Source organism: Bufo gargarizans, chromosome 9 (genome assembly GCF_014858855.1).
Source record: "Bufo gargarizans isolate SCDJY-AF-19 chromosome 9, ASM1485885v1, whole genome shotgun sequence".
Lineage (NCBI taxonomy): Eukaryota > Metazoa > Chordata > Amphibia > Anura > Bufonidae > Bufo > Bufo gargarizans.
In genome coordinates, this window is record NC_058088.1 from 177,465,136 (window position 1) to 177,476,671 (window position 11,536).

Consider the following 11,536-nt stretch of genomic DNA (forward strand, 5'->3'; position numbering starts at 1 on the left):
GCCATTTTTATTAGGGAATGTAATAACGTAATATAATTGAAAATCCCTATAATTAGGATTTATTCTGATAATAACCCCGCTAGCCCTATGAAGCATCTCATGCCATGCACAGTACATAGAGCGCCATATACTACGCTTGTATTTGGCAGATGCCGCTTGCAGGAATTCGGTTTCCTTACCGCCGCGGTTACCATCCAAGTGCCCGAATCACTTGTGTAGGCCACGATTCAAATGCTGGATAGTCAAAAGGCAATACCCTTATATTTACAGCTGCTTCACTATATACAGAACATGAACAGAAACGAGAGAGCTATCCATGGACTCATGACGTCCGCTCTAAGGAATGACACCAGGATTTCAACCAATATGTGCGACCGGTCACTTCAGACTCACGGGGAGGAATTTTGATGGGACAGATAAATCAAGGTAAACCCGACTACTGAAATAACAACTTAAATACGGGAAAGAGCTGCGAACCCGGGTAAGTGAAGATTTACGACAACGTAGGAGGATCTGCTGTCGGCTAGAGCTGCTTAAAATTTCTCATAAACCCTGACTGGTTCGCATACAGTAAGCATGCACCGGCTGTGAGCTCATATACATAGATATGGTCTGACACATAGGATAGCTCAGAGGGTGTCCCCCAGGCGCACCCAGTGACTTGAGGGATAAAGACCCAGCTGTCACATACACACAGATAGCGGGGCTCAGTGCTCCCTATTAATAGGCCCCCGCGGCTGCGCTGAGGTAAGCGTGGTATTTTTGGGATGCGCTTGTCAAGAACAAAGTACGTCAAAATCCCGACAACTGCCCCCCCCCCCCTTTCGCCTTTGTTCTTTGAGTAATCAGCGTCGGGGACGCGTTAACACTCAGCGTGACTCTTGCACCCGCTTCGTAAGTTCAGGTCCCGCTCGTAGACTTCTAAAAGTCCGGTCATTCCTGGAGCCTTTTTCCTACTAATTCACCATATCGGGAAAATCTGCTGTTGCTTGTAACATGAGCGTGTGTACGACTGGTTGCCAAGAGCTGTAAAGATGGCATGGCCTCCGCTTTACGGCCAAAAAACTGTACAAAATGGTGACGGATTTTTTTTTTTCTTTTATTACGCCAGCTTGTTTATGGAAGGATAGGTGTTAAACAGCCCTTCATTGTTCACCGGTCAATATCAAGAGTCCGCCAACAGTGCCCCCCACCCAGCGCTCCAAATTCCTTCAGGAGGAAACACAAGGAGACAATTCTTCACCTTCTTGCGACCCTTTAAGGTTAGAGGTCAAATACACACAAAAACACAAGGTAATCTCTTCTCCCCCTCCTTGATGACCTTATGGCAAAAGGTCACCCCCCCATGGGACACTTGTATGGCAGGCAATGAGAGGGATCCTGCCTGCAGGGCTCGTGACACCCGAGGTCAGGAAAGAAATGGTGTACGGTGCAGGTGTCAGTCCTCAGAACAATACGTCCCCCCCCCCATCTCCTATGACAGTACGGCAGGCAGGTGCTTGTCATGTTACATACCTGTTTGCAATATTAAAGGGAACTGCTTAAATAGCAAATCCCTAATGAACTGTTAGGATTGCTGTCACAGCCTGACATGGGAAATTCCAGTTCCTCCCACCCCTGTGGCTTTCCTGCTTTTGACTGGCAGACCACAGACTAATTTATGACAGACTGGATCCCATTCACAGATTACGCACTGCTGCAAGCTGCAACGTATTGTCTGCCGGTGAATATTCATCAGCGTTAAAATTCTAGGAATGTCGTTATATTACAGAACTGAATTAACGTCTGCAAAGGTGCAAAAATGAGCTGCACTGGTCAAGGCATTGCATTATTAATCAGGGGCTAGAGTCTGCACTATACTCCAGTTTTGCGCTGTGGTCCCAACATGGCCGCTAATGAAGGAGGGGGGACTAGGCCTTCATGAAATAAGACTGCGCATGGCATGGGAGACTAGTGCACAGTATAAGGGTGCATATGTATTTTGCAGTCTGCATAAAATACGGATGCAGTCTGTGTGATGCCCGCGTTACATCGTTTTTTTTGTTTGTTTGTTTTTTGCGGACCCATTGTAAAAATGCCTATTCTTGTCCTCAAAATGGACAAGAACAGGACATGTTTTATATTAATTGCGGTACTGTGGAACAGACATAAGGATGTGGACAGTACACTGTGTGCTGTCTGCATTTTTTGGGGCCGCATCTGATCCGCAAAAAAAATGCGGATTGGATGCAGACCACAAATACGGTCGTGTGAATGGGGTCACATACCCCTCCATTACCGCCTGTGTTGGGACAAGTGCACAGTGGGCTGTAGTAAACACGGAGACAGGGCTGCTCAGCGAAAAACACTGGGACTGAAGCTGTAGTAACTATATATCAAGATTAAAGGCGGTCATCCTCCCAGAAATATTCTAAATTTTTCAAACCAGCACCAGGATCTGAATACTTTTGCAAATGCATGTCATAAAAAATTTTGCATAGTCACTGATTTATTCTATAAAATGTATCTGTATAGCGCCACCTGCTGTTTGTTTGTTTTTTCTTATTTCTTTGTCCGGCTCACTGAGATGGCCGCACATGCTCAGTTTCATCCTTAATCCTTCCTGCCTCCCGAGCTGTGACAAGAAGAAAGCTGCAACAGAAAGGACATGCCCCCTGAGCTGCAACAGAAAGGACATGCCCCCTGAGCTGCAACAGAAAGGACATGCCCCCTGAGCTGCAACAGAAAGGACATGCCCCCTGAGCTGCAACAGAAAGGACATTCCCCCTGAGCTGCAACAGAAAGGACATTCCCCCTGAGCTGCAACAGAAAGGACACTTCCCTTGAGCTTTCAGCTTGATATAAATTGGAGCAATGAATGGGGAGATCTCTGGATCCATGTGAGGTCTAGGGCTGGTTCTAGCTTTCTTAGAAAGAGATTGCAATGTCCTATATGATGTCTGATTTTCATTTTTTACATTACTCATAGGATAACCTCTTTAAGTGAAAGTGTCCCTCCCACTCCCTTTAAATGGGTTGTCTCAAGATGATGACCCCTGTCCGTATACAGTGTTAGTATAGTGACACCCCGCCTCCCCCATGAGTCAGAACGCTCTGGAAGACCTGGCGCGCATCCATGCAATATACTTTTGAATAGATGCCATATAATGCTGCCAATGGCTTCCCCGATGGTAGCAGCTGATCGCCGGGGGTAAGAGAAGCTGAACCTGCGGTGATCAGGTAAATACTGCGCCAACTCAGCTTTAAAAATGGTTGTCCTTGTGAGACAACTCATTCATCCGCTCCTAAAATACAGTGCGACAATTAAAGGGCCAGAAAAATGTGGCTGCTTTCTTCCTAAAACAGCACCACACCTGTCCACAGGTAGCGTGTGGTATTACAGCTCAGCCACATTCACTTCAATGGAGCTGAGCTGCCACATCAGACACTACCTATGGGCGAGTGGAGGGTGTTTTTGGAGTAAAAGAGCCATGTTTTTCTAATCCTGGACAACCCCTTTAGGGTGCCCATATATATTAGAAGAAAGTTGGCCAAACCTACCAATTTTGCCGAGATTTGCTGACTACCTCCCAATTACATGGGAGTCTTGTGTCTAGGATTGTCTTGCAGCGGCTCATCCCCCTCTCTCCACTGAAAACACATGCATGATGGGGGATGTCGGTAAGAATAGCTATCGGCCGAGCAAGCTGCTTCGGCCACCAGCTGAGATGTATGAGGACTTTTAGCTTCTTCTACATCAGATCAGTGCACAGTGTAAAGGCAACACTTTCCAGCATGTAAACCATCAAACCCAGCCCTGTGCAGACACTTCGTCAGCAAGGAACCCTGGGAGAGTTCAGCTCTGAAGCCCGCAGGATCGTGAACGCAGCTCTATAAATAACCTGATGTATGCAGTTAATGCAGATTCATTCCAAATGATCTTGAAAATCCTACAAATACACAATCATACAAACAGCAGGGCCCTATCAACTTTCATTTCCTTGACTGCTGTGATTAAAGGGGCTGTCTCACTTCAGCAAATAGCATTTGTATCATGTAGAGAAAGTTATTACAAGGCACTTACTAATGTATTGTGATTGTCCATATTGCTTCCTTTGCTGGCTTGATTTGTTTTTCCATCACTGTAATCCAGCAGTGGTGGTCGTGCTTGCACATTAAAGAAACATAGAATGGGCCAATATTATAGGCCTATGTGCACTCCTGGGGTCCCGGACACCACACAGGCCGGTGCCTTTTTCTGTCATGTGCAAGAACGGCCACCGATGCTGGATTGCAGTGTGGTCGTAACCCCTGGAGATGAGCCTTGTGCAATATGATTGACAAATCAAGCCAGCAAAGGAGGCAATATGGACAATCACAATACATTAGTAAGTGCCTGGTATTTACTTTCTTTACGTGATAAATGCCATTTGCTGAAGTGAGACAACTCTGTTTAACCCTTGCACGTAAATACTTATAATGATGGACCTGATCATTATCTGACCTCTGTGAAAAGTTGAGCTTCATCCTATTATCACGGTTAACAGTGACAGCAAACTGAGAAGGTATTTACCCACCCCCCCCCCCCCCCACAAAAAAAGATTTATTCTGCTAGGATATTGAGAAAAATATAAAGCAAAGTCCATCTGAGTTTGGATTCATCCAGCCAATGCGACAGATGTGGATACCGCGTACAAAAGGAAAGCCGGTGCATTTCCTTGCAAAGCGCGCTAATGATTTCGTCTTACCTTTGTATGACAGGTAGACACGTGCCGGTCTGGAGGTCCATGTCCTCACGGAAAAACTGAGAAGCAGGAGGAGTAGAGACGGCAGCGCGGACACCAGCATGTTGCCACTAACCTAGACACAAGGAGAGAGTGACAAAAGTTTACACACCGACATTCCCACAGTAACATCACAATAATCTCCCATTCAATGCCTCACTGGGCTCAAGGACAGATCACCTTACAGGACAATCAAAAAAAAAAAAAGGGCGTACCGTCAGACTGACCGGGGCGGCTCATGGCAGGATATGAGATTTTATTGCTGTACTGTGGAGCAGATCTGTGTTTGCTGAAAATTACCTTATCTAATCTGCCCTGTCACTGCTGGGATGTACCGGGAAATTTCCTTTCCTTCGGAGTGAAAAAGGAAAATGATGCGGACATTAGTCAAACTGATAAAAATAAGCATCCCAGAATCGCGGGCGGACAATGAAGAGGAAATCTGTTCATTTATTTTGCTTTGCGGGACTCATAAGAGTGTGATCACCTAATGACGGAAGATATAATAGGCTTACGTAGATATGTGCCCCTGCTGTTACGCTCCGAGCCCTGCGGGAGCCCAGCCGGCGTGTGAACTCCTATATGTAATGTGCTTTATAAATCAGAGTCGGAGAGAACTTTTATTTATGACCCTAATAATCGCTATACGGCTACATTCACACGACGGTATGGATTCTGCAGCCGCAAACTACATCTACCGCCCGCACTTTCTTCGGTCCCTATTATAGAAATAGCTATTCTTGTCCAGAAAATGGACAAGAATAGGACATGTTCTATAAGTTGTGGAATGGCCGCGCGGATGACATCCGTACGCTGTCCGCATTTTTGAGGCTCCACAGAAATAAATGCAAAAAAAAGGCAGATCGGAAAAACAGTCGGAGGCCTAAATGTAAGCCTAAAGCCTCATGCCCACGACCGTTGTGTGCTTTGCGGTCCGCAAATCGCAGACCCGCAAAACACGGATGGTGTCCATTTGCGGAACGGCACGGACAGCCACTATTATAACTGCCTATTCTTGTCTGTAAAACGCAGACAAGAATAGGACAGGTTATATTTTTATTTTTTTTGCGGACCATGGAAAGGAGCAACTGATGCGGACAGCACACGGAGTGCTGTCCGCATCTTTTGCGGCCCCGTTGAATTGAATGGGTCCGCATCCGAGCCACCAAAACGGCGGCTCGGATGCGGACCGAAACAACGGCCGTGTGTATGAGGCCTAACGCTGGCCTCCTACTACTCCTTCCCACTGAAACATGCCTCCTCACCTCAGACAAGTCAGGTGGCGAGAGGGAATAAGCCTTGGCCAGATGCATCTCCCATGGGAGCCAAGGATCGAACATGGTGAAATCCAACATGCTCAATCTCTCTTTCCCTTCAGACGGTCGGCGGGAGGTCCCTATATATTGGCCACCCAAAACTAGAAAACCCAGTAGTTAAATCCCCACTCTCCCCGTCAGGATCAAACTGAAAGGGCCCCAGGAAGCTGAGAAATGAGGATATTTATTGGTAATTATCCTAAAAGCTATAACAGCATCCCATATCTCAGCTTCCTGGACCCCCTGAGACTGAAGTACATATCCATCATTTTTATGTTTATGAAATCATGTGAAATCAGATGATGTTCACACGTGGCAGATAAGCCGCAGATTTTCCAGACAGATTGGCGGGTAGCAGCAAAGGTGGGTGAGATTTTAAAAGACTGGAAAGTGACCTACCTGTCCGGGCATTTCAGGGGTGAATTCACAGCAAAACTCACAACAAATTCCACATGCAATAGAAGAGGATTTTGCCCCGAAATTCCAGTGTGAAATCAAAAATCACATTCCCCAGTATCCGCAATGCGTCTTTAGGAAAGATTTTCTTAGTCTTTGCTCTGTATTAAAAACCCCAGGATTGTCCGCCTTCCCCTTTCTTACAATATCCACATAGTGTTCTCTATTTCACAGCTTTTTTTTATTTTACTTTTTTGCATTTAGACCAGTTTTGGGATTTTATTTATTATCTACTTGCATCGTTTTACATAGTTTTACGTCATTAGAATGCAAATGATCACAGATTGCAGTTTTGCCTTAAAAAAAAAAAGTCAAAACACATATCTTGTGTGGTCCTCGTACAAAAAAAAAAAAAAAAAAAAAAAAAGGTTCCGAAAATGGAAGCCTGAAATTATTCTATAACTAACAATGACCAGGAAGCGGTGCCGGGCACAGCATTTCTGGGTCAAATTAGGATGCAAACTCACTTTGTACAAAACTATTGTACTTTTTTCGGCCCAGGGCATCCAAAGGGATTTGTGTGTAAGGGAAGGAGCGTGAGAATATACTGCGGTAAAAAGGAAGTCCTTTATAACAGGGTGTCCTTCAGGAGGATACACAAGGGAGTGACCTTACAGTTTTAGAATCCGTGAGGTTTCTTATAGGAAATTGCTTGTATTTTTAAGTCTTAGGAAGCGACATGTTAGCTTTTGCCGTCCCAACCAGATTGTTTTCAGGAACGTGCGTGCTGAAATTGCCTAGATTGCGACACAAACTGTGATTTATAGCCAGGCCGGATCACACGTAGTGGTTTTTGTTTTCGGACTGACGTGCCAAAGTTTAGTTTCTGTCTTTCTTTAAAGGGAAATCGCACCCCCAGGTGAATACATATATAGGTAAAGTGCATGAAACTCTGCAAGTATAAGAGTCGACGGTGCTGCTGTGATGACGAGGATACCTGCTGGGAAATGCAACTCTCTGATCCATTCTAGAAACCATTTAGCTCTGATAAACCTATTAAGCATTTAATCTGCAGCGTCTCATTATTTTGTGCATGAAGAGATTCTGGGAAACGGTACATTAGGAACGAGACAATAAGGTTTTCCCTTTTAATCAGTGCTAACGTCACTGGGGTGGGGGAAGGGTTAAGGAGCGTAAATACTTATTTTTGGCAGAGATATGATTCTAGGGTTTAGAAAAGGGAAGGATGCCGATCTGTCAGTTTGGAGAGAGAGAGCTTGCACAACCCAGCCATCCACCACCTCTCAAACCTGGGACACCTCGTACCAGGCGCTAGATACGGAGGCAGCTCTGTGCTTTCCCAACTTACAAAGGAGGTTGGATGGGAGGGAGAGGGAGAACATGCTGGAAGGCAGGGAGGAAGAAGAAGAAGAAAAAAAAAGAATAGGGGAAGAAAAAAGAACTCGACAAGAGGATGGAGGGATGAAGTTAAAGAGGGAAGCTCAAAAAAGCCCAGACAGGGAGGAGACTTGTAGTGGGAGATGAACTTGTCAATTAGAAAAAAGGTGAGAGAAGGACAAGTCAGAAGTGAGGGTGTGAATGGGGAAACAGCGAGTGGAAAGTATAGAAGAGACGGGACTCGAGCGAGCGCAGGAAAATCAATACAGAATATAACAAAAGACACATAGCAGATTAGGACAATGATCCTAAGGTAAGTGGTGGAAGAGACAAGACACTTCCTCCACCACTCAAAGCTCATCATCATCATCATCATCATCATCATCATCATCATGTACAAATTGTCTCAGCGGTAAACCCTGAAGATGATACTTAACGGGTACGCAAAAGGAAAAAAAAATATTCTGAAATTAAACACTCCAAAAAACTAACGCTACTTTCACACTTGCGTCAGAGGATTCCGTCACCGGAACTGCCTGCCGGATCCAGAGGCAATCCGGATCGATCCGTCTGACAAATGCATTGAAATACCCGATCCGTCTCTCTGGTGTCATCCGGAAAAACGGATCCAGTATTTATTTATTTTCACAGATTTAAAGGTCTGCGCATGTGGATCCGTCAATGAGGCAATTTTAATGCACTGCAATGTAATTTAATGCCGGATCCGGCAAGTGATCAGTATTTTTGGCCGGAGAGAAAACTGCAGCATGCTGCGGTATTTTCTTCGGCCAAAAACCGTAAGAGGGACTGAACGGATGCATCCTGAACAGATTGCTCTCCATTCAGAATGCATTAGGATAAAACTGATCTTTTTTTTTGTATTGAGCCCCTAGGACGAAACTCTATACCGGAAAAGAAAAACGCTAGTGTGAAAGTACCCTAAATAAGTGTTGACCAGTCGGTGAAATGACTTGGCCGAGCAGAATGTTTTACGAGAAGATTTAAGTGGTACATACCTCAGATATGTTCTTGCGAGAAAGGATTCGATAAAGGGAGCAGGAGGCAGATATCCCCAATCAGCTGATGTGACTTTGTACCATTTCGAAACGTGCATTACGGGAAGTCGGCGTGATCGTTGGAGGCAACATGCGAGCTGTCAGATTGACAGGTAGGTGTATCCGGCTGTGTATACCACCTAGAGAGAAGTCACTACTTTTTTTTTCCGGTTGGTTGGTTGGCAAGTTGCATACAAGCAAGGTGAATATGTCAGAAGAGCAGGAGAATGGGTGGTAAGTGTGAATGGTCTGCAGGTGGTCACCAGTCCAAGCGTTCCAACAAAAAAGGTAAAAGGGCTTCGGCAATTCTTGCAGCCTACGACCAGCAATAAACCTGAGGACGGGGCGGGTTACGTGCACAGCCTCAGTTTAGTACTTAGCCACCAGGTCCGTGCAGTTATGTCGGTAGAGCAAAGTGTGACTGTATGAAGGAGGCTCCAGACTGACAGAACCTGACAGCTCGACTTTCCATTCTGTTGGAGTGAATAAGGAAAGGGGGAGAGAAACAGTGGAGAAGGGAGGAGGGAGAAGGAAAGGGGAGAGAGAGAAGAGGGAATATAGGGGGGGTGTTAAAAGAGAGCGAATAAGAGTAAGCATAGAGGGAGGGACAACCCAGCCAGAGGTATGAGGGAGGGGAGAAGATTAAAGGGAAGGAATAAGACTGGCAGAAAACTACCTGATTCCAATTCACAAGTACAAGGGGAGTCAGAAGGAGAACAAGATTAGTCATGAGATAAGGAGCCACAAGACCCAAACACCTGAGAGACAAAATGAGCGGCACTATGGAGGGGGCTGAGGTCCAAGAGTTCAATTTGGTAATACTAGTAATGCCTAGACGAGGAGAGAAGAGGAGAGCTGGAACCGTGTGAAGCCCTGAACTCTCCAGGTTGCCATTACCATGCAATTAACCTCTGACATGCCCACAACGTAGGAGCAGCTCGATGTAATGGAGAGCGTACCACCATGCGTGTACCTCTAGCCGTGAGGCCCTTTTGACCAGGCACTTAGGTGGAAGATCAAGTCCATGTGGCATCCGTAGAAGCATATCACTAATCAGCACAAAGGAACCCCGGGGAAGGAATTTGTTTAACGTGCTGTTCACAGTCTTCTCAATTTCAAAAAGGATCCTTTCAACTTTATACTATTTTCGTACGTGCAACCCCGTGCCCCAAAACATTGCAACTTTTTTTTGAAGAGTTCCCCTTGCGTGCTCATGAAAAGCCTCATTACATATTCTGTACTTCGCATGTTCTCGTGACCTTGGTGTGCCCCTTCTGCTTTGTTTTGCCAATCCTCTCCTCTGTCAACCACTCCATTTATATACAGAGCAGGTACATAGCTGGCAGCGCAGCCCCCCCCCCCCACTAAGCTCCCTACTGAGCGCAGTGGATTTCTATCCTATAGCTTCATCCATAATATAGACATATCAAGGGCAATGGAAGTGCAGGCCTTGCTACCCCTTACCCCTAGCCAAGACAAGGGAACGCTCTGTGCTGGAAGCTGTCGACTATTCTCTGCCTCAGCGGGACGCCAGGACATGGTAAATAACTGGACGCAGAGCATAGCAACCGGCCGAGTTCGAGATGCGCTTAATGGCAGTGGGTTCAATGAAACCTCGAAAACCATTAACTAGAAATCACCTTATTAATTCGCCTTCATTTACAAGGTTCACAATAATCTTTGGCTGCGCCTCGACGACCATGGATGAATGAGTGTCATCCAGACAAAACAGAGTGTCGTTTGATGAGATAGATTAGCATGATCTAATTGCTGTGGTATTAATGGAGCAGGAAGCGATCGGGGGTCCCCTGGTCACACATGTAGAAGGCAGGTCAACGCGTACGGCATTGCACAGAAACAACTCCTAACAGATCTGGCCCCTCCCAAAGGAATTTTAAACACACGGCTTATCAGACGTCTCTATGGGATGGAGACCAGAACATAGAAACCGGAGTGACAATATCACAAAGCCTAAGCAAGAGAGCCTTGTGGAGGCTTGCACAGCACAAAATAGACCGGGAGGACTCTAACAATAGATACTGTAACCGTGCGGTCGATGACATACCTGGCAAGTGCACAAGGCAGAGGGGGGTGTGAGGACAGCATGGGACTGGGATGGGAGAAAAAAAGATGCAGATAAAGACAAATAAAAAATTAGGGTGTATTCAGATGATCCGGCCACATTGCATTGGTTTGTCTTACCACAATATGGCAGTGAAATGTCGGTGTTGCACCAACCGCACCATTTTGCTGTGGGTAAATGCCCACGATGGCACTGCACCCTCTTAATATATTGCTTTGAATTAAAGTCAAATGAAGAGTCAGAAAGAACCCAAAATATATTATATAAGTGGAAAAAGAAAAATAATGAAAATTTAGTTACCTGAAATTTTCATTTCCTGTAGTCCGTAGGCAGCACAATCATGAATGAGACTTACAAAGCTGTTCTGCCGCAGGACATCCAGGAAAATGAACATTTTGTTTTACCTGAAATTTTCATTTCCTGTAGTCCATAGGAAGCACGGTCCCAAATAGGACTTAGAAAGCCATAGGACGTCCAAGAAAATGAACATTTATTTACCTGAAATTTCCTGTAGTCCGTAGTCAG

At 45.5% G+C, this 11,536-nt stretch overlaps 1 protein-coding gene across 1 annotated transcript in view; it reads right to left on the minus strand.

Moving 5' to 3' along the window:
* Nucleotides 1–9,495, minus strand: part of LOC122946046 (semaphorin-3F-like) — an 81,428-nt gene extending 71,933 nt beyond the window's left edge. Inside the window, exons 1-2 of the mRNA XM_044305343.1 lie at nt 8,890–9,495; nt 4,728–4,839 (exon numbers count right to left, since the gene is read on the minus strand). Coding sequence (XP_044161278.1) covers nt 4,728–4,827 — 100 coding nt within the window. The 5' untranslated portion in view covers nt 4,828–4,839; nt 8,890–9,495. The remainder of the gene's footprint in view (nt 1–4,727; nt 4,840–8,889) is intronic.
* Nucleotides 9,496–11,536: the final 2,041 nt, after the last annotated feature.